At 34.1% G+C, this 25,144-nt stretch overlaps 1 protein-coding gene across 4 annotated transcripts in view; it reads left to right on the top strand.

Annotated features, from left to right (window-relative positions):
• The window catches only part of Cpr (Cytochrome P450 reductase), a 113,850-nt gene that overhangs the window by 29,738 nt on the left and 58,968 nt on the right, over positions 1–25,144 (top strand). For 2 of the 4 annotated variants that reach the window (XM_072525084.1, XM_072525082.1), the window contains exon 2: positions 20,698–20,882. In XM_072525084.1, the coding sequence (XP_072381185.1) occupies positions 20,707–20,882 (176 nt within the window). In that variant the 5' untranslated portion in view covers positions 20,698–20,706. Of the gene's footprint in view, positions 1–10,452; positions 10,611–20,697; positions 20,883–25,144 lie in introns of those variants that run through there. The other 2 variants (XM_072525083.1, XM_072525085.1) reach the window with 2 other exon arrangements.

The raw sequence follows: 25,144 nt of genomic DNA, 5'->3' as shown, positions 1-25,144 counted from the left end.
ACTAGAGAATTGACAAACGTCAACTTTTTTGACAAATAACCAAAGGCGGACGTTAGAATTTTTATTAATTAAATGCCAAACTAGAATTTTATTTATATTTAATTTATTCGTCAAAATCATCTTAAATCTAAACAAAATTAGTATAATTGAATAGGTATATTAAAATAATTGTTGTTTCGCATTTAATTAATAAATATTCTAACGTTAATTGTCAAAAAAGTTGGCGTGGACGTAAAAGCAATTAGATAATTGAAAACGTCAACTTTTAAAAAACGTATTTATTTAATTCATTCATCAAAATGAGTTTAAACTCAAACAAAATTATTATAACTGATTAGGTATTTTTAATACCTTTCAAACGAGGTATTACTTGCCATAAGGTCCCATTTAAAATTATCTGTCACAGTGGAGCTGTAACGTCATGTATGACTAGTTAAGAACTCTACGTTTATTTATTACTTTCCTCCAAATTTCACTATTATAAGTATAACCGTTCAAAAGATACGAGTGGGGAACGGACTTTTGAGTAGCACTCTGTGTTACATATTTAATGAGTCTTTTACTTGATATATTTGACACAATATAATTTAATAATAATAATAATAATAGTCTCACGTTTTATACCGCTGCGCGGCTTTGGGAGTATAACAGGGTAGTCTGCTATATCTAGGGCCTACGGTATACAAGAAAGGTAACATGGCCAGTGCTACGCTTCAACCGCCTATTATTACCCCTGGTTTTACCCAAGGTACTCATTTTATTCAGGCTGAGTCGACCTGGGGCCTATAGACATTTTTAAAAATGTCTAGTTGTTCTTGCCGGCGGTAGGATTCGAACTCCGGACCACCGGCGTGCGAGGCAAGCATCCTACCGCTTGCGCTACGCAGGCCCTTTATAATTTAATATTATGAAAAAAATATTTACGAAGTATTTTTTGTATAACTGTAGTAATACCAAGTTTTAATCTTTATAAGGATTACAATTTAAACTTGAAACAAGAAAATTCTTAATTCTTCGAATAAGAATAACTAATACTTGATAGTACTGACATTTACCCTTGGCTGTGGAAACTTACCTTTTCATCATACAAGTCCGCTTTTTATTGTATCGGGGGTATCTTTTTTTATGAGTATTCTACCAATACATTTGGTAAATAAAAAAAAATGTGTGATCGCTGTGAATAGTGAAACTGTGAATTTAAGAATAATATGTGCATGTATCATTTAATATTATCAAATGTGTGAAATAGATATTATTTTGTGTGATTAAGGAATATTGCTAAATGCATGAAATGATTATTACACTCTAATAATACAAGAAAAAATATCATATGAATTACAAAATAACAAGAAATTATATTTACTTATATTTTCTGTGGGGGCGAATTTTTTTCCTCAACTGTATATAACAAATTGAAACCCATTGGTGTACAATTAAGGCAAGGGGTTGACAATTTGTCGTGCTGTAACAAATAATAATAATAATAATAATAATAATAATGGTGGTACAAACAAAAATTAGAATTGAAAAAAATTAGAAAAAAAAAAGAATAATTGAAAACATTCTTCCTTTACGTTTTGAAGAAATGGTGTTGTTTCATGTTCGATACAATTGCTTCAAAATTGGGACTTTTTGATGTAAGAGCGATTTGAATACAGTCTTCGGCTTTTAACCGATTTCTGTTCTTCGTTTTTATGTTCGTTGAGTGGAAAAGCCTTGTTCGCACAAATATGTTGTTCCAAATGGCAACAATTTTTTAACCACCCCTTCATGTGCAATTTTGAAAGCCTTTGCAGCTTTTGACATCCAAAAAGACGACAGATTTGGTTTACTCTCAAATTGAAAACGTGCTTCAGTATTAGATCGAAGTTCAAGAATTGCTTCCGCCAAACTTGAAGGTTCTTCTAGTATCATAGCAATTTCACATTTAAAAGGATCTACAATCCAACTGACAGTACGTGTATCAGGATCTGGAAAGTAATCTGAAAACCGCTTTCTGAGTTTGATAAGATGTCTTACAATTGTATCCTTGATGCCAGCAAAAGTAATATATTCTCAATCTTTCAAAAACAAAGCTAACGTTGAAAAAAAGTTATCTTGTTCTGTTCTACTTTCTCTCTCTAATATTGCAGCTTTAATCCAAACGCTGAGACTATTTCTTTCGCTGAAATGATGTTAATATTCTTTTCTAGCAATTTTTTGTTGAATATATTTATGCTCTCAAAAATGTCCGATAAATATGCGAGATATGCAACCCAGGAAGAGTTTTTAAACTTATCTGCGAGAATATTGTTTTGATCAACAATAAAAATTTCGACTTCAGTTTGGAGAGTCCATACTTGATTTAGTACATTTCCGCGAGAGAGCCACCTCACTTCCATATAGTAAAGTAGGTCCTTATATTCAGCTTCACCGTCTTGACCTAATTCACGAAGTATTACAAATCCTCAGATAAGGCACAGCACAAACAATCGGTGATTAACTCCAAACAACCTAGCAAACTGCCAAATAACATTTTGAGCACAAATGCACCTCTCAACTTAAAAAAAAATTGCCGGCTTTGAAGACTACCTCCTAAAACTATCTCTTCCAAATCCAAATCTCCCCGTTCGCTAACTAACTGCTACTACACTTTACTTTACATTAATTTCAGATGAAAAAAACCAATAACGAACAACAATAACGAATTTGAAAAAGAAAAATCCGGACTAAAAAATGAAACCAAACACTTTAGAGTTCCATCGTAATGTCATTCTCCCAAAACCGGTCTCTTGCTCACATCAGCGAAAAGATTCCTGTTTATTTGATGCACAACATCTCTAACAGGCAGAATCAACATCAAAAGAACGCAATTACAATTATTATATACAGACCAGAAATGTTTATATTATCAATCTCAGCGACGCAGAAAGATTATTGGAATATTAGAATATTGGAATATTTTTCGGTGTTTTAACATATACAGGGTAATTAGAAATGCTACAAGTCGAAGGTCTTTTCTAAGAATACGAAGATATAAGAGTAGAAGAGGTTTGTTATATTCAATGCATTTTTCGATTTTGTTACTAGAAGATGACACGTTAACTCTCTTATGTAATTTAAATACATCAGATGACACATTTACTGTAAACTTAATAATTCCCCACGTCATAATATCATTATGTAAAGTTAATTGAAACAAAAGGTGGTTATTTACCAGTAAATTGGCGATTCAACGTTTTAGCTAACTACGTTTGATTATACAAAAAAGCTTAAACCAATGTTATATTTTATTATTGCAGACATCTGCCGATAAGACTAAAACAATGAGATGTTATCAGGTGCACCTACTTCAGAGTATTAAAAAGATATCATACTATTATCTTATCTAAAAAGACTGCTAGAATGTTCAGTAGTTTTTTTTCTTCGATTTAATCTATCATCGCAAATTCCAAAATTATTGAAGCTTAATAGATTTTATATTTTCGATATGAATCTGACACTCGAAATTAAAAGTCGAAATCGAAAGATCAAAATAAACGTATTGTTTTTTGACCTACGATTAGTTTACCTTGAGACATAGTTGCTATAAAATATTATTTTATCAAATTTAAAGTAATATACGACGACAATTTTCATAAAACTATTTATTGCTTACTATACGTGTTTAATGAATTTTGTTTCGCTGGCTAGTAACTACAAAAAACCCTAAAAAGCTACAAAAATGCATAACAGAAGTCCCTAGTGGAGGGGAGGTCGTTTCTAAAAACTATAAAATTTTACCTTGGGGAAAAAGGTAAAATACACAAAATCGTTCATCTTTTCCTTCTCAGAAACACACAAATACGTAGCGAACAATAACCACGAGATTCGAGTAACTGTAAATGTTAAAATACCTACTCTCTAATAGGGATTATATTCTTTTAAGAGATTTCTGGAAACTAATTTAGACAATTTTAAAGAACTATTGATATGAATCTAAAATAATAAAATAAAAAACAAAATTGACTAAATTATAAGGAGACGGAACAGTATGTTCTATCAAAATTGTTGTTGATTCATTCCATATATCACTTGATTACTGGATAAGTCATAAGAAAATACTTTCATGATAGTATAAACTCTTAGTTGCAATCAGATCCTATGTATCCATACTAACATATTTAGGAGTAACATTTTTATTTCTTACCATTATTATTGCCCATTTCTCCTCTGACCTAATGCCTCTACTTCTTAGAGTGCCGTCTCTCTACGAAGATTGACAATCCTGGTGGCTATTTTTTTTTGAAGAGCATGCAATGTCATCGAATGCCATAGTCTGTGGACTAGTGCGCATTTCGATGCGCATCGCCCCGCCTCGAATTTTCCCATTGGCTCTTGACCTGGAAGTCCCTATTTATCGCTCGAAAGGCACATATAAATATTGGCGATTTTCAGGTCAGCCAGGTCAGTCCCTCACGGGCCCTCCGAGAGCTTAGTGTTCTTGGGGCGCTGCTTCCTGCTGTTCCAACTGAGATATTATTCAACTACAATCTGATGTTTTATTTCGACCTATATTTTTTGTCATGTAAGAAATATCTTGTCTTTTTCAAGACAAGCCATCAGAAGATTTATATTTACAAGTCCATACCCAGTAAATGGCAGTAAATAAAGAAAAAACAGCAGGCACACGTACGCATTAATGAACACACATCAGAAGAGTTCGAAGTTAAAAGAGGAGTGCGACAGGGGTGTGTATTGTCACCACTACTATTCAATGCATACTCTGAAGAAATTATAAAAAGAGCTCTTGAGGGAGAAACAGCAGGAATCAAGGTCAATGGAACACCAATTAACAACATTAGATACGCGCTATTACTATCATAATAACAGACAACCTCCGAGACCTCCAAAAGCTAATGAACAAGATAGTTGAGTATGGAGAGGAATATGGATTATCAATAAACACCAAGAAAACCAAATTTATGAGGATTTCAAAAACCCAAAATAATGGTGAAAGCCTGACAATTAACGGTAGTGCTTTAGAACAAGTTGAAAACTACCACTATCTTGGCACAATAATTAATCACACAAACGATTACTCCAAAGAAATCAAAGTTCGAATAGAGAAAGCACGTACAAACTTCAATAAAATGAGAAAGGTACTTTGTGCAAGAGAACTAAAATTGGACTTGAGAGTTAGGCTGGCAAGGTGCTATATTTTCTCGACTCTGCTTTATGGGATAGAAGCATGGACACTTAACGCGTCGACTGCTAAAAAGTTGGAATCATTTGAAATGTGGCTGTATAGAAGAATCCTGAAGATATCATGGACCGAGCATGTAACAAACAACGAAGTCATGAGAAGAATCAACAAAAGAATGGAAGTATTGGAAAGCATCAAGACACGAAAGCTGCAATACCTGGGGCATGTTATGCGTAATGAGAGATACAACCTACTTCAATTGATTATACAAGGGAAAATCCAGGGCAAGAGAAATGTAGGAAGAAGAAGAATCTCATGGTTGCGTAACTTGAGGGAATGGTACGGATGCACATCAATTGAACTATTCAGAGCAGCAGCATCTAAGATCAGAATAGCCATGATGATTGCCAACCTCCGTCGCGGAGATGGCACGTGAAGAAGAAGACCCAGTAAATGGACTTGGGTAGAGGAGCTCTCGACTGCGATATTCGAAGCCCTCTACAGAGCACCCGGAGATAACAGAAGGTGGTTAAACCCTTATTTGTTCCCCCGAGGTGACAGCAATATAGAAGACATATGGATGGTTGACAAAACGGAAACAGGATTGGAACGAACACATTAGTAGAACGGCAGAGGATAGGATAGTACGAACAGCACGAGATAAGCCACCAAATGGACGAAGAAGTATTGTCAGACCAAGAAAAAGATAGTGCGATAATTTAAATAATTTAGGAGGCTAATATTGAAGAAGAAACATACTTTAAAGCTTACATACAAGAAGAAGAAGAAGAAGTGTGTCACAGACATCGTGTACCTTACGTAACAATATTTAATGTACCGAGACCACAGATCTTTCAGTTATATTTATGGCCAATTCATGTTTCCTTGTAGAGAATGCCTCATCAAATAATCGCCACGTTAATCAAATTGAATTCGAACGTTTTTTTTTGTAAAAATTAGCAATTTCAATGGACTGAATAGGATTATTTTAAACATTCAAAACAAGTAATCACGCAACTACAATCCGTCCATATATAATTAACCTTTGTATTTCAAACAAAGGAAATAATAACAAACAACGCACAATTCCTGGTTTTAACTGCAGCAGTAAAGATTTTGGTAATTTGCAAAAAACAACAAATTAATTTTTAATTATATACTATTATATTGTGAGACATTTTAATTTTCTGTTGAAAATTAACTTTACGTTTATGCCATGTAATAGCTACGAGAAAATAATGCTTTATAATAGTTTAAAATGTAGCAAAGCATTCGATGCTTCGTCTAATATACTATTCCGCATTCAAGTCTTTATGTAACTGTTTTTTTTTATATCCTGGTCTCCGCAGCCCTTTGTGCTTCATTATATTTTAAATATTTCTAGTGATGAAATTCAGGAATAGCAAACTTACCCACGCGAGCTTATACTTTTCTTCCCAAATATCTTTATTTCTGGTGTAATCATATCACGATCCATAACATTACAATCTCATCATCATCATCCAGCCTCAACAGTCCACTACTGAACATAGGCCTCTTCCTCATGTTTCCAACCCCGTCTATCTTGCGCCGCTCTTATCCAGTTTTTATTGAGTCTTCTTAAATCGTCAGTCCATCTTGTAGGTGGTCGACCGACGCTTCTCTTGTCTTCCCTTGGCCTCCATTCCAATAACCTCTTTGTCCATCGCCCATCTGTCATTCTGGCTATGTGTCCTGTCCATCTCCATTTTAGTCTGGCTATCTTCTCGATGATGTCAGTCACTCCGGTTCTTCTCCTGATGTCTTCGTTGGTTATTCTGTCTCGCAGAGTTATTCCTAACATGGACCGCTCCATTCTTCTCTGCGTGACTCTCAGTTTGGTAGCTGCTGCTTTTGTTAAGGTAAGTGTTTCTGCTCCGTACGTCAAGACTGGGAGGACGCACTGATCAAATACCTTTCTCTATAGGCATGTGGGCAGCTCACTTTTAAAAGTTTCTCTCAGTTTTCCAAATGCTGCCCACCCAAGGCCGATTCTTCTCTTCAGTTCATGAGTCTGGTTATCCCTGCCAATCATAATTTCATGTCCCAGGTATTACATAACTTTACAATCTACTTCTTTTTTAACACCATTCGCTGCGAAGATCATCGACTAGTCAGCTTTATGAGCCACCGACCTACTCAAAGCGTTCTACAAAGTAATTTATAAACAGATTTATGACGGATGTGAAGAGAGAACGGGAGACACTCAGTTTGATTTAGGAACACGAGAGGCACTTTTTTGCCTGCAGTTATTCATGCAAAAATGATATGGCCAGAGGAAGGATGTCTTTTTTTGCTTTATCGATTACCAAAAAGCTTTTAACAAAAATATATGTTAACACAGACGTTAAGGGAGATTGGTCTTAATGGAAAATATATGGGGATGAATGGTAAGGGCGTAAGATAAGGCTGCATCCTCTCCCCTCTGCGCATTTATTTACAAATTTTCTACATAAATTAACATTTATGTAGAAAAGATCTTCCAACTTGCACATCAAAATGAAAAAGATATCCAAATAAATGAAAAACTCATAAATAATTCGCAGTATTGATAGTTATCACATCAGAGCGCCTCAGCATAGACGTATAGAAATTAATGATAATCGATAATAAATGACGCAGACAAGAAGTGAATATAGAAGAGTAGCTTCTTCTTCTTCTTCCTCCTTCTTCTATGTAGGTATTAAGGACCTGATTATGGAAATTGGCTAGACTCATCAAGGAGTCATGAAAAGAGACTTCATAACCATGTGACTGTTGAAGACTGAAGAGAACTTCTTCTTGCAGTACCTCTCCTATCGGGGGTTGGCTACCATCACAGCAATCTTTACTTTGTTGGCTGCAGGTCTGAACAACTGTATTGAACTGCACCCATACCACTCCCTTAAATTTCGCAACCAGGAAATCCTCCTACGTCCCACATTGAAGAGGACAAATCCCTTCAAATTGTGTAAAAGTGTCAGTGTAAAAGCAGAGCATGATGGCAGTGTATTTCTTAGACTAGATAAGAGAACGCTGGATTTTGAGTAACTTCTAGATCAAAATTTCTTATAAACGAAGTAGCCCAGTCTGGTTATGCAAAAATCTTCGATTTCACGGCAAAATTTTTCGCAGACATCTGAAGCTTTTAAGGCATAGGTGGGGGTTACTCGATGACGAATAGATGAAAAAGTACTCGTATTTTTACCTTGCGTTTTTTTCAAACAATAATTTATGGTCATAATTTGATTTTTTGTCTATAAGTTTTTTTCCTTAATTTTACATAAACAATATTTATACCTATCATTTTTTTATATCAAGAATATCTTTATTTTCACGTTTTTTAAATTAAAATTGATAAATAATTTACTGAGATATTTGCAAAAAAGCAGTTTTTTACACTAATTTATAAATTTTATTATTTTTTTTAATAAAAAAATAAAATATTATCAATACATTTGAACATCAAGGAATTACCGTCTTTTAAATTTGTGCGAAATTACCCCCCGATCGGTCAAATAGTTTAAAAGTTATTTAATTTATTTATCCCTGAGGCTAAATATTTAAAATGTTGTTCTGAAGCTATTTTCTTGTGGCATTCTAAATTAATTACTATTTAAATGGGAATAAGCCACAATTAAAGGTTAAAATACGTTTATTGACGTTTCAATTTCCACTTCGGAAATCGTTCTCAAAATACAAACATTAGTAAATTAAACAAATTTTGTTTTTGTTACTTAGTGAAAAATTCTTCTAATAATTTAATTTGATCTGACTCATCTATATTGACAATTCAGACATACATTATACATTTTAAAGAAGACGACTTTAAAATGATATTGCCAATAATGTTGAGTTGCGTTCCTGGGACGACTTTACTTATAAGATAGTTCATTCGATTACATGAAATCAACTTTAACTTGAGAATATCCGTCAGACAAGATCATAACATGTAATTCGTCTTTAAAAAGACAAATACATGCCATGATGACAGTAAAATTCTCCTGTTAGTGATTCCATAGTAAATTATGAGGGAAAAACCAGGAAAAAAAAAACTTCATAATACTATCCCGACATGGTAAGTATTTGATCTTGCATTTAGTTTACCTTCAATAAATACCAAATTCCGATTTTATATGTTTGTTATTTAAAAAATATAAATGATGTATTCTCCATATGTTACTGACTTATCAATATTGGTATTTTCTTTTTAATAACTTCCTCTTTCAATATGGGTAACCAGATCCTACTACATTCTGCCGAGGAATTCACGACACAATTGGTCTCATTAGCATAATTAGAGCCGCTTCTTTGATTTTTCTCTTTTTACCATCCGTTTCTTTTAGGACTATATTTGAATCATTCCATTGAACCCTATGTTCATTATCCCATGCGTGTTTACATATTTGAGATCTATCAAATTCTCTAATTTTAATATAGGATTGAACTATTGAACTTGCTCTATTAATGATGCTAGACACATTTAGCAAATTTCGTAGGATTCTTTAAGACCTAAACTATCTCTGCATATTGCGTTTTCATCGAAATTATTTACAAAATAAACGTTTGAAAAAGGGGTATGTTTTTTATTTATAAACAATTGTAATAACTTCTATATTTTTCACGCTATAGACTTGTCCGTACAACCATTAGATAGCTGGTAAAAAAACTCACAAAACAGTCAAAACTATTAGACCGATCGGGGGGAAATTTCCCACAAATTTAAAGGACGGCAATTCCTCGATGTTCAAATGCATTAATAACATTTTATTTTGTTAATAAAAAAATTAATAAAATTATAAATTAGTGCAAGCTTTTTGCAAATATCTCCGTAAATTATTTATCAATTTTAATTGAAAAAACGGGAAAATAAAGATATTCTTGATATAAAAAAACGATATAAATATTGTTTAGGTAAAATATAAGGGAAAAAACTTATAGACAAAAAATCAAATTGTGACTATAAATTGTTGTTTAAAAAAAAACGCAAGGTAAAAATACGAGTAGTTTTTCATCTATTCGTCATCTAGTAACCCCCACCTATGTCTTAAAAGCTTCAGATATCTGTGAAAAATGTTTCGACCTTTTTTTTTTAACCAGACTGGGCTACACTAAAAAAACATCCACTTCATTTATTTTACGTTTGCCAATATCTAACTAAAATCTCACTTATAAATAGTAAATAAACTTTAAACCTCATTGCCCCCTCTACCCATCATGCTACACCACTTCTAGTTATCGTTTTTTGAAGGTCGCCTATCCAACTGGTGGATAATTTTGCATTGGCTCGGCTCGATTCAGATTCGAATCGAAAAAGTCGATTCAGTTTTTAGTTCGTCGGCTTTCGAGACGCATCTATCAATCGCGACCTCTGAGTTCGTTTCGTAATGTGCTTTATCTTCCTCAGGGATTAAAAGTCAGTTTGTGGGATTTAAAAAATACTTAGTAGGTATGGTTGAGTTTAGATAATTTCTCCTATTTTATAGATATTTGTTTGTTTTTCTAATTTACATAAAGTAAGAAACAAGCCACCAGTTCCAAAGTATTACTTGATCATTCACAGACACAAATTATAGAAAGTAGAGAAAAAGCCAAGTTGAAACTTTGTTTATAGACTAGTACTCAACTTGTTTGATTCGCATGATGGGTTTATTAAATATTTTTTATGCATTATATATAATTAATTAACCACGATTGAAAAATTGAGAATTTTCTACTTGACGTTTCGATCTCCAGATCTGAAGTCGTTTTCAAAATACAAGTTTTTGAAAAATTAGACAAAACTTTGTTTTTTTTGAAACTACAAATAAAAAAATCTTCTTAAATTTTGTCTAATTTACTAATAATGACAGCTTAGATATTTTATATGCGTTTTAAAGTTAAAGACTTTAAATCTGATGGGAATATCAGGTAAAATTCATGATACTATCCCCACACAGTAAGTATATCGTGTAATATTTATTTTCTCTTTGAAAATTATTAATAGCACCATTTTAATGTCACAGCTGATAACCCTCAATGTAATGTCAAACCACTAACGAGGAATTTCAAACTAATTTTAAATTTTCTTGTTTACAATGTGGCAGTAATTTTATTAAACTAATAAGTGGGTACATACATAATCTGGCCAGGTATACAATATTATCATTAAGAAGCACTTAAGTGTGTGTGAAATTTTATTTAAAATTTCTGAGCATAAAATTTCTGAGCATAAAATTTCTTATTGTCAATTTATTCAGAAAATTTACTTTTGTGCCTCTTTTTTCTCTCTAACCTTCTGTTGCACTTCATCGTTCCACCACCAAGTTTCTTTGTCTCTAGGGGGTGCTTTACCAGATGATTTTCCAAGCACTCCCTTTTCCACTCGCACCACAACTTTACCGTTAGCTTCCCATCAGTCATTTACCATATTTTTTCGTCAAGCTCTTCCAGTACCCTACGGTTCAACTTCCACCACTTTACTTTTACAACACGGTATTTTTTTACCATAATTCTCTGTCCTAATAAAAATTAAACTCAAGCTTTTCAATACATACAGCTGAACTTGTTGTAGCTTTTGTCAAGGCTTTGTATTAGATAATTAGCTGATTATGACATTTTTAACAGTATGTATATAGTTTTTTCCGATTTACAGTTATTCGTACTTCATATTTAATCAATCCTTCTTTTGTCGATTACTGATATTATTTTAGAATTTCTTCAATCATCTAATATGTCACTTTTCCTTTCCGTACTTTTCCTGATCGTAATCTGTTTCTATCTTTAACTATATGTTGCTGACAGAGTAAGACTCAAATTTGTAAATCTTCGCAAAAGATGGAGTAATAACCTTCCATAGAGTTATTAATCCACTAATGAACAAGTAGAATTGCTTATAAAGAGGAAGAAGAACTATTATATGTGTATGGGAACTTAGTTTCCTTGTGGATTATATGTGTCTCTTCTTGAAATCATAGTTATTCTTCTTCTTCTTCAAGTGCCCTGTCCGTTGCGAACGTTGGCTATTAACATGGCAATTCTGATCTTGTTTACGGCGCTTCCTCAGATTTTGGAGCCACGAGTGTCTTCTCCTGCCTGGCCCTCGCTTACTGTCTATTTTTCCCTGGACAATCAATTGCAGTAGACGGTACTTATCATGTCTCAATATGTGGCCTAGATATTCAAACTTTCTTTGTTTAATTGTATTCACGATTTCTTTCTCCTTTCCGATTCTTTGGATTACCTCTGTGTTGGTGACATGTTCGGTCCAGGATATACGAAGAATGCGTCGGTACACCCACATTTCGAATGCTTCTAGTTTTCTCGTGAGCGTCTCCGTCAGCGTCCAGGCCTCCACACCATACAGTAAGATCGGAAAAATGTAGCATTTAACTAGACGTAGCTTTTTCATATTGCTAAATGCTGCTCTAGCTAGTTCTATTCTCGCCTTAATTTCTGTGGCCTTTTCCCATTTTGCATTTACGTTGGTGCCAAGGTACACATAAGATTCTACATGGTCAATTAGTATGTTACTTATCCGTAACTGTCGAGCAGGCTGTTGCTTTCTGCTTATCAGCATCCACTTTGTCTTCTTGAAGTTGAGGCTCAGGCCGTATTCCTCACTAACTGAATAAACTCTTTCCATTACCTGCTGTAATTCGTCTATGGTACTGGCAAGGATCACCGTGTCGTCACACGGTTATAGTTATTCACAAAGTATAAACAAGATATTTGTTTCATTGCTCTTTATATGGATTTTTCTTGTTATTATGCTCAGTACTTTGTACGTAATCATCCCCTTCCGCTTCCGTAGGCATCGTCCTCTATGTTGATTATGAAGTGGTTCCATGAGTCTACGTGTGTTCCCCTTGATAATGATTTTGTTTGGTTTGTTTTTTTTGCTATTTTGATAACAGATTTCTACTAGTATATCTAATTTTTCCACAAATACATTTTTGCAAGTTGTTCAACAACACTTCAATGTTTTTCAAGATAATTTTTAATACGTGTACTTTGACATTTTACCTTGAAACTTTAGAACGGCGACACATTTGATATCTTGTCTGATTATCACTAAGCAATATTGAAATTTTATAAAAATTTTATCAGACAAGATCTTTATTATTTTTAAAATTTCTAAAAGTTTAAGAATAATGAAACCAATGAAAAAAAAAACAAAAAGATTTGCATCTTTCAAGTATTAATTGTATTAATGTGTAAATTAAATGCTAGAAATGTATGCTTAGATCACAAACAAGGTCCTTGTGGATTTAAAATGAGATTATCAGATTGAAGTTATTTTGTTTTGTACGATGATTGACATTTAGGTAAAACATATTTTTTTTTATATTCGAATTTCATTCTGAAAGTGCAAAAATGTCTCTATTTCTAGAAAAATTGTTATGTACTACTACTACTAAGGATTTCCACAGTTTTCACTGTCTTCCTTCACTCAACCGTTTTCTCCAATTTTCCCTGTCATTCCAGTCTCCATCTCGCAGGGTTCTTTTCTCCATAGCCTCGTCGATTTCATCTCTGAATGACCTTCGGGGTCTTCCTCTCTTTCTTCTTCCAATCGGGCTCCATTCTGTGATTTTGTTTATCCAGCGTCCTCTGTCCGCTCTTCTGACGTGACCGTACCAGGATAATCTCTTCTCCTCTATATAGTCGATTATGTCTGATTGCACTCCCATTCTCCGCTTAATCTCTGCGTTTTCAATTCTGTCTCTTTTTGTAAGTCTACAGCTTCTCCTCAGGAACTCCATTTATACTGCTCTTATTCTACCTCTATTTCTCTTGTTTATTGTCCAGTTTTCGGACCCATATGTCAGGATACTTCTTGTCAGGGTATTATATATTCTCTTTTTTGTCTTTATCGTAATGTTCTTATCCCACAACACTGAGTTTAGTTGTCTTATACAGTTTCTTGTTTGTCTCAGTCTGTTGTTTATATCTTCTTCTGTTGTTCCCTGGTTCGATATTATGGTTCCTAAATACTTGAATTTATCTGTTCCATTTATTTGTCTTCCCTCGTCTATCTCTAGGTTTCTCATATCCTTGTTTTCTGTTGTTAGGTATTCGGTTTTCTCTAAGTTTATTTCCATTCCGTTGTTTTTATATTCTCCTTCTAGTTTTCTGAGCATAAAGCTGAGATCTTCTTCATCTTGTGCGATGACTACTTGATCGTCGGAAAAACTTAAGGTGTATAGGTATTCGTCTCTTACTGGTATGCCCATTCCTTCGCACTTTCTCCTCCATGGTTTGAGTGTCTTTTCCAAGAATATTTTAAACAGAGTAGGGGACGTAGCACAGCCTTGTAGAAGTCCTTTTGTCGTCTTAAATGGATTGTAGGCTTTATTTCCACATTTAATAGCTACTTTGTTTTCTTTGTATAGTGCTTTAACTGCTTTTATTAGTGTTTTTCGGATTCCGAGATCATTCATTGCTTCCCATAATTTGACTCTAGGTATTGAGTCATATGCTTTCTTTAGATCAACAAAGGCCAGATGGACCGGTCTACCTTTTGCCATTTTCTTCTCTATCAGTTGTTCTAATGTGTACGTATGATCTAGGCATGATTTTCCTACTGTGAAACCTGCTTGGTCTTCTCCAATTTTTCCTATTATTTCAGTTTCTAGTTTTTCCAAAAATTGTTATGTAAATAAATAAAAAAGATAAACATTTTCGGGGAACAATAAGTGCAAAATAATAATCGAATAAACGAAGTGACTTCATGACTTTAAGAACTAGCCTGAAATAATTACAGCTTGAATTGAAGCGCTTGGTGCAATAACCGTCCTCGTGTACATTGCACAGTTTTGAGAAAAATGAGAAAAACGTGCCATTTAGTCATAGTTGAAATTACGGGAATTTTTTCATTTTCCTTTTGTAATATAACCAAAAACTCATCTTTTCTAACAATATATGTATATGTTCACTTTGTTTTTTTTTTGTTGAAAGTTTATGTTAAATGTTGCACATAAACGGTTATTGCTACCAAAATAAGAAACATTGTCTGAAAAAATAGTAAAAATGCTGTGTTTTTGCAAAAAATCTTTTTTATTGGTTATAACAGAACTAACCTAAGAACAAAGTACGCAATACAATAATAAATTATCTATATTATCACTGTAATAATCCAGAAAATCAAAAATAAAATAAAAGAGAACAGTCTAAAACACTCTAATCAGAATCGTCATTTATTGGCAATCAGCATCTGCCCGTTTGATTGTATCATAAAATGTTTGGAAAAAAGGGGAACATATTTTTTCACAAAAGGCATACTGCTATCGTATTTTGTTGATTTCAGTGGTATCTTTTCCTTATAAACCAGAGGAGCTCTGTTTAGGTCAATAATCGTTCCTGAACTTTTATTTAAAGCATATGATGTTAAAGAGAAAGGATTATGTGCTTCAGTTACTGAAATATTCTCAGGGGATGCAGAATTATATATAAATACTCTATATTTCGATAAAGTAAAAGGGCGCTTTTTAACCACAGCGGATTTTTTAAACAAAAGCTCGAGATATGTTTTGAAATCAAACACCATGTCCTGTGTTACACGTTCCACAGTGAACTTTTCACCACAGCTTTCAACTAATGAATACCATTCTTCGGGTACATACAAAATCTCTTTCTTATGCTTCTTATTTCAATTTGTGCAAAATCTCGGTCACACTGTAAGAAGCTCGCTGTGCCTGGCTCGGGTAAATGGTGTACTATTTTTGAAAATCTTCCGTTCTTGGCTAAAGTTAAAAGGAAATGGATCGTAATACCTTTTTGTTCTGCTCCTCACAGTTGTCAGTAAATATGTGCAGAATAGTAACATAACTTTTAATATACTTCTGTATAAAATGCCACAAAAACGATACAGTATCTATGGTGCGTTTCTTCGTAAGTGTTTTGTCAAACATCTGAGTGATTTATTATTAGAAGAAGAGTAAAAAAGCTGATTGTAAACCCAGATCTACCTAGCATAAAATATTTCCCCCGTAGTCAAAACACGAAATGACAAATTTTGCTGATAATCGAAACAAATAGTCTCACCAGTTTCGTCGATTTGCGCCATTTTAGTTTTTCTTTTAAATCATCGTAGAACGATTGGGCTTTCCGGAGATGAACTTCTTTTTGAACGTTCAGTTGATGCTTAAGTTAAGCAATGAAAACTATTTATCTCAATCTGTTTCACAATATTTTCCTGCTTTTTGTTTGGTCGATTATGGTGTTTAACACGGGAATCCTTTTCAAGCACTACACCAGAAGCTCTTGTCTGTGCAATTTTCAATACTCTTGATTTTCGTGTAAGTTACAAAATGCTGAGCGACACACTTTTACAGATTTTACCCATTTAAACACTAGAGCGATAAGAATACCTCTTCGTTTGACGTACGCTGGTTTTTCTCCTTTTAAATACTTTTCTTACATCTATGAGCGACCCTAAATAACTATCTTGAATCTTCTTACCTTCCATTGTATAAAATGCTGTAAATATTGCATCTTTCTCCATTTCCGTCAGTTTTTCACAGCACCGGCTACGATACACACACCTGGACCCTTGTTTCTTTGCTGCAACAATTTTACCACTACTAGTTGTGTATTCTTTTCCATAATTTCTTTGCAATTTTCTAATATTTTTTCTCCAGGCTTGAGGAGTGCGCTTGCGTTTCTTAGTATTTTCTTTTAAGCGCCTTTCTGCAGTTTCATCTACAATAAAACATATATGAATGTGGTGCATAGATATAAAACTAAACTGAATAACTTTATCAGTTGTACTGTTTGAGTTATCATTTAAATCGTTTGCAGTTACATGCTTTGGAATACATCCCCGATTTAAACCTGTACCACTAGCTTTGTTCATCTTATCTGCAATTGCATTTCTATATGAGCATTATTTTATATTTTTAAAACTTGTAAAATTACCTTCCTTGTTATCGGTGTTTAAATCATACTTTTTGCTTCTTTCGTCGTCACTTTCTTCTTCCACTACATAATGTGGGTCAGCATCACTATTATCGGAATCATGGTATGGATCACTTCCACCAGAAAACTCAGTAAAACTAGCCATTTACTGCACTTTACAAACGAGGAAAATGTGAATTTAGAACTTCTTCAGCCTTGGGCGCAAAAACCGGTCATGCGAATAAAATGGCTGGTTATTGGTTTCAATACCATCAATCCTAAGGACTATGCTATTAACATTTTTGGTGCAATAACTGTCCACGTTATTCTACATTGAGTTTATTACACAATACGTGTACCGATTTTGCTCCAAACTGTGATGGTTTTTAAAGCTGTTGCTCTCGATATACCTATATAGTCAGCTACTGATATTTGCACTTTTCCAGAAGCAAAAAATATTGTGTTAAAAAAAACTGTTGGACTGGAGTAACAGCTTCTTCCCTAAAAATATGTGCTGATCAGTATTTTCTCTATATACATTAGAACTTTAATGTTAGTTGGTTTGACTTTTTAATGATTTTTATCCACCAATGTTAATGTTTATTCCGCAATAACACAGTTAAATTAAAGCTAGTTAAAGTTAAAGCAGCAGGCCCTGATAATATACCAGCCGAACTACTTAAACTAATGGACAACGAATCAATAGCAATAATCACAAATATGTTCAACAGCATATACAACTCTGGAGAAATACCTACAGAATGGTTGAAATCTGAGTTTATTGCACTTCCAAAAAAACCATGAGCCAAAAAATGCGAAGATTACCATACTATAAGCCTCATGAGTCATCTCCTAAAATTGTTCCTAAAGGTAATTCATAAGAGAATCTACAAGCTGTGTGAAAGTCAAGTTTCCTCCAACCAGTTCGGGTTCACAAATGCTTTTGGTACTAGAGAGGCTTTGTTCTCAGTACAAGTCTTATTCCAGAGATGTAGATACGTCAACTGCGACGTATACGTATGTCTGGTTGATTACGAGAAAGCGTTTGATCGAGACCAGCACGCCAAGATGATGCAAATACTAAAAGAAGCAGGAATTAATAACCAAGATCTGAAAATAATTAGAAATCTAATTAGGAATCAGACAGCAAATCTCAGAGTTGAAGGTGAACACATTGACTATGTGAAAACCATGCGTGGAGTGAGGCAAGGCTGTATTTTGTCTCCTCTAATCTTCAATCTGTACTCTGAAAGAATATTTATCAAAGCTTTGCACGAAACCGAAAAAGGAATTCTACTAAATGGTTACCGGCTAAACAACATCATAATAAATGAAGAATGGACCAACAACCAGGAGATTAGAACACGCATCGGAAAAGCTAAATCCACCTTCAATCGGATGGAGGCCTTCTTCAAGAGTCACAACCTCTCTCTTGATACAAAAGTAAGAATGCTGCGATGCTACGTCTTCTCTGTCCTTTATGGTGTTGAATCGTGGACCTTGAGCGAAGATATGTGTAGCAAAACTGGAAGAATTTGAGATGTCGCTATCCCGGAGAATACTTAAGATCCCATGGACTGACCGAGTCACAAATGAGGAGATCCTCAGAAGAATGAATAAGAATCGAGAGGTACTGACCACCATCAAATCTCGAAAGTTACAATTCTTCGGACATATTATGCGAAATGAATCCAGATATACTCTCCTTCAAGCCACCCTGCAAGGAAAAATATTTGGAAAACGAGGTCCAAGAAGAAAAAAAAACATCTTGGTTAAAGAACTTCAGAATCTGGTTCAATACAACATCTGTGCAACTTTTCCGCGCTGCTGCAAATAAGATAAAGATTGCCATGATGATCTCCAACATTTGTAACGCATAGGCACATCAAAAAGAAGATGAATGTTAATGTGATAACAAATTTTATTATATCTTAATGATATTACTTACCTCTTTGTTGGGAAGTCTTATTAAAGGTTCGATCTGTTTAAATAAAGACATAACTGTATCTTTTGTCAAAGGAAACCTTTTAAAGAAATGTAATTCATCATATTTTATAACCAACGAATAGATGGAGTAAGAAGGAGAGGCAGCATTTAAGGATCAGGTGGAGGAAGACTTGAGAATGTTGGGAGTACGAAACTGGAAAGCCAAGGCGAAGAATAGGAGAGAATGGAGACTTAAATTTACACATTTAAATTGATTATGATATCGGGTGTTTTTAAACAGATGATTTTATATTGTTATTAATTGGATGAGATGATATTTATTACTTTTGACATTTATGATTAATTTTGATATACTTTTAACCCTCCATTCCACGGGTGACTTTCTTGTGACACAAATACACGGGTGGGGTCTATCAGGACCAAATTTAAAACAATATTCTTCTTATTAAAAAACATTTTTTTTAAATACTTTTAAGGAACCTTACTGATGTAACGTTGTACTACCTAAATGTACATATAATATGTCTATCAATATATATTTTTATAGTTTACTGCGAAATAACTAACACCATTATTTTTTTACAAGAGTTTATTAAAAAAATCATGAACGGCAAAATACAAAAGAAAAATATAAAAGAAGACAATATTATTGTTCTATATACTTACAGTAATACAAGTAAAAAGGATACATCCAAAATTAAAATTAGAAACAGAAAATAGAGGGGGTTAAATTATGTAAATTTTCTTTCTACATGATCAGCACAAAATGCTTTTATATGTTCCATACATAACCAGTTTTTGTACAATTGGCAAAAATACCTAGGTTTTCTTTTTATATAATACTTATACATCCCTTTTTTCGTGGGGCTGGGTCATCCCTCGTCATTTGCTCAATTTCAGAAAATTGTGCAGCAAGTAACTGTGATGTTCTCTATATACGCATATTTAGGGCTCGTATTTTCATATTTTTCTGGACTAACGCAATTCCTAAAGACTTCCTAAAGAAACAATCGACGAGAAAACTGCATTCGTATTATTGGATCTCAGTATATAATAAATGCATTTATAGCTGCAATATTAACCAAGCCATAGTACAAAACAAGAAACGCCCACCCACGGGTGGGGTCTGTCAGGATACTTTTGCAGGTAGCGATTGAAGGGATTCATACAATTTCACCAAATTATGCTAAAATGTACTATTCAGTGCTATTAAAAGGTACACCAAGTCTAGGAAAAAAATACAAAAAAAAAATTTAAAAAATTAAGCAATTTCATTTATAGTTGTACTGATAGACCCCACCCGTGGGAAGGAGGGTTAATTTTTTATTTTTTATTTAATGTCTGTTTTTTTTAGTTATTTGTTAGCTTCGCTTCAAAAATGTCGTTAGGACAGTGAACGTGTTAATATATATTTATGCAAACTTCCTGTATTTAGTTATTTTTATTGCCTGAGTTATTATCAATGTAGCACATGATTTCTAAGGTATTTTAATATATTTTAAATGATTCATTTAGTTGATAGAATACATTTCGCTGGAATCACCGTATGCGCGTCTAATCCCATTATCTTATCTTAGTCACTAGTTTATTGAGTGTATATCAAAGCATACTTTTGTTTATCAAATTTTTCTGTATTAATTATTACTAATTATAACATTATTAATAATTTCAGAGCAATTTTTATTGTCTAATTTCTGTTCGTTTTGTTACAGGGCACAATCATGAGCGAAGCAGAAGCCAACATTGGTACCCAACAGATAACAGAGGCGAGCGAGAGCCTCTTTGGCACCCTAGACATTGTTTTACTAGCACTCATCGTTGGAGGAATTAGTTGGTATCTCGTCAATAAACATAAGAAAACCAAAACGATAGCAAACGGTAGATCATATTCAATACAGTAAGTATAGTACAATACAGTTCAATGATCTATTCATATTCCTATCTGCATCAAAGCTGTCTTAGAGCTTCTAGAGCTGTTAGAATAATTGCAAATTTATATTCGAATCAAACAACATTAGTTTTAGTAGATGGTGTGGAATCACAGGCTCTTAATATTAAAAGAGAAGTACGGCAGAGATGCCTCTTGTCACCCCTGCTATTCAAAGTTTACTCCGAAAGAATTTTCAGAAAAATACTTTCTGAAAAACAAGAAGGAATACTTGTGAACGGTGAAGTCATCAATAATTTGCGATATGCGGTCGATACAGTCCTCCTAGCTTCTAGTCAAGAAGATCTGCAAACACTACTTAATAGTGTCGTTGAGAGTTGTAGGGAGGCTCGTCTGGATCTGAACATACGGAAAACCAAAATACTCGCAATAAGTAAACAACAGCATATAAAACCGTCTATATATGTAAATAATACCAAACTTGAGCAAGTTGATAAAATCGTTTACCTTGGACAGCAATTAAATTGTAACGCAGAAAGTCACGGCGAAATTAGATCTAGGATAGAGCAGACTAGAGCGGCTTTTAGAAGGATGTCCAAGGTGTTGTAACAGAGACCTAAAATTGGCATTGAGGATCCGCCTACTTCGCTGCTACGTGTTTTCGGTCTTACTTTATGGTGTCGAGTCCTGGACTGTGAATAAAATCGTTTTAAATCGCCTTAGGCTTTCGAAATGTGGTACTACAGAAGAATTTTAAAAGTTTTCTGGGTGGAGAAGATTCGAAACTCCAGAATACTAGAATGTCTCAGCAAGACTACTGAGATCATAAAAAGCATCAAGCAGAGAAAAGTGAAGTATATCGGACATGTAATGAGAGGTCCCAAATATAGATTGCTACAAAATATCATGCAAGGAAAAATAGCAGGCAAACGCAGTCCAGGACGAAGAAGAACCTCATGGTTGAAGAACTTGCGACATTGGTATGGTGTTGATACAAGCATGCTATTTAGAGGGGCAGTGAATAAAATTAAGATAGCTATGATGGTAACTAACGTTGTGAAAGGACATGGTACATGAAGAAGAAGATCAAAGCTGTTTATTGTTTTACCTGTTTAGAATACACATTCATTGAGAAAAAGTCCTTTTGCCTCCCTTTTACCAATTTCTGAAGCTTAATTGGCTTCGAAGGTATCCACATTCCTTTGCTTCTTGTTTTTAGACTCTGGACTGGACTCATAGACCCATTTCGCATCTATAGTAATAAAAGGACGCATACAATCATTTTTATCCTTTTTAAAATGCTTCACATAGTGTGTAGCCAGTCTCATTCAAAAATGTGATTTCAAAGCTTTCTAAAACCCAACACATTAGCTATAATATTGTGTCCATTGGCTAATGGGATCTCTAAGATGATGTTGTCTATTCACCCTGTATAATGCCAAATTGCAATTTTGTAATCGTTTTAGCTTTAAATATTCGAATAACAGTGAGCGTTGTGCGTTTCGATTGTCGATAAGAGTTTTTATGTAAGCTATTCATTCATTTATGTAAGCTGAAACAACGAAAAGAGCTCCTGTCACTAAACAAAAGAAATACCATAGAATACAAAGAACTTAATCGAGCCATACGAAAACAGATAAAAGACGATGTTAAAAAACATCAACAAGAACATGTAGAAAGAGTGATAGAGAAAAATCGAAGTCTGAAATATACCAAACCGAAATTAGGAAAGAAAAATATTATAACTATGAAAAATCAACAAGGCCAACTAGAAACAAGCAAAGCTCAGATATCAAACATAGTTGAAAACTTCTATACTGAGTTATACCGCTCAAGAAACGATCCCCCCGACTCTTCAAAGCGAAATCTGAAAAGACAAATAACAAACGTATGCTCGAAATAAGCGAAGTAGAAATAGAAAATGCAATTAAAGAATTGAAAAGAAATAAAGCACCGGGTAGTGATGGAATTCTGGCAGAAATGTTGAAAGAAGGCGGAGAAGAAGTCATCAGGTACCTAAAAATACTTTTTAATAAATGCCTATTTATTACAAATAGATTGACAACAAAGTTCGATGTATATCAACCAGTAGAGAAAGCCGGATTTAGAAAAGGGTTCAGTATATGTGACCATCTTCACACACTAAAGGTCCTAATAGAAAAAGTTAACGAATACAATTTACCAATCTGTTTAGCATTTATAGACTACGAGAAAGTTTTTGACAGCATAGAATTATGGGCTATTGAGGAAGCACTGGTCAACAGCAGAATAGATTCTAGATATAGGATATTAATACATAATATATATCAACACGCTGAAATGGTAGTCACGATGGATAACGGAATGAAAACGAGGCCAATAAAAATCAACCGAAGAGTAAGACAGGGAGACACCATATCTCCAAAACTATTTACTGCCGCAGTTGAAGACATCTTTAAATCACTAAATTGGGAAACGAAGGGACTATCTATAAACGGAAAGTATTTAAACCATCTAAGATATGCAGATGACGTAGTACTAATAGCCGACAGCTGGAAAGAACTGAAGCCGATGATCGATGAGCTTCATACGGAATCCATAAAAAAAGGACTGAAAATGAATCTGAGTAAAACTAAGCTAATGTCGAATAAAGATGATCAACCGACGATAACCATCCAAGGAACAAAAGTGGAACATGTAGAAGAATACATATATCTGGGTCAGAATATCAAGGTAAACAAAGAAAACCAAACTACCGAAATAAGCAGACGAGTAAGAATGGGATGGGCCGAATTTGGAAAACTCTCATACATACTGAAAGACAAAAAGATACCCCAAAACCTTCGAACCAAAGTGTTCGATTCTTGTATCCTTCCCGTTCTCACTTACGGAGCTCAAACCTGGACATTCACAAAAAAGAACATGGACAAGATTCGAAAAACTCAGCGAGCCATGGAACGACAGATGCTTGGTATCTCACTAATAGATCTACAAACGAACGAAGCAATCCGAAACAAACCAAAAATAAAGGACGCCGCGAAACAAGCAGCTAAATTAAATGGAAATGGGCTGGACACAACGAACGTCTCGAAGATGGTAAATGGAACAAAGAAGTCGGAAACTGGCGACCGTACGATGCGAAGAGACCAAGAGGAAGACCTCAAATGCGCTGGAGCGACGATATCAGAAGAGTCGCAGGACCAATGGGGAAACGCCTAGCACACAACAGGGATGAATGGCGAGAAATGGGAGAGGCATTTATTCTACAATTCGGATAAAAAAAGGGCTATAAAAAAATCAATATTTAGTAATTAGAAGAGTAATTAAAAATAAAGGAATTTATTTGTTTGAAGTATCCTATTTTCATTAACAATTTCAGAAGAGTTTTAACTTCAGTGTTTTATGAACACAATATAACCTTTTCTTGTTTTCTTGAATCCTCTATCTCCCTATTTTCCTCTTTCTCTCGTGCGCTCTCTCTTTTCCTCTCAATCTCAATACCAAATAAAGTTTTAGTGACTGCTATAAAGCCTATGCGTAAAAGCACGAAATCTACTTTTTGCTCATCACCGAAATATGAAATGGCAGGTTTAAGTAAAAAACAAAGAAAAACTACTGTGAACATAGAAATAGTTCATATTTTACACGATAGGCAACAAAATGAAACAGAGCAGCTAATTCAAGAAGATGATGGTAAAATATAATAGATATAGGTATTACATTAAACCTTAAAATCAGATTAATATGCTGCTACATATTCTCCACTTTGCTATATGGCATGGAGAGCAGGACTCTTACAGCAACATTAATGAAAAACTTGAGGCCTTTGAGATGTGGATTTACCGACGAATATTGCGGATAACTTGGCTTGATCGAATAAGAAATGAAATAGTTTTATACCCAACGAAAAAAGCATAGAAATACAAAGACAATAAAAATTCCAAAGTTACAATGTTTAGGCCATCTAATGAGACATCAGAGAGCTTTAACCTTCTACACCTTATAATACAGATCAAGATCGCCGGAAGAAGAAGCCCAGGCCAGAGAAGAGCATCCTGGCTTCGAAATCTTCGAGAGTGGTATTAAGAAACATCCGTTCATCTGTTTACCGAGTTCATCTGAGTTACCATAAACAAAGTTATTATTGCCAATATGATCGCCAACATTCGATAATTGGATAGGGTGCTAAATGAAGACGATTTTTTTTTGTATAACACCTGCACGGTGTTTGCATACTACTATCTGGTCACAAATGACCAATTATCAGTTTTTTTCTGACCTAACTTAATGTA

This window comes from Diabrotica undecimpunctata, chromosome 3 (genome assembly GCF_040954645.1).
Source record: "Diabrotica undecimpunctata isolate CICGRU chromosome 3, icDiaUnde3, whole genome shotgun sequence".
In the NCBI taxonomy this organism is placed as follows: domain Eukaryota; kingdom Metazoa; phylum Arthropoda; class Insecta; order Coleoptera; family Chrysomelidae; genus Diabrotica; species Diabrotica undecimpunctata.
This window is presented reverse-complemented; position numbering and strand designations above follow the sequence as displayed.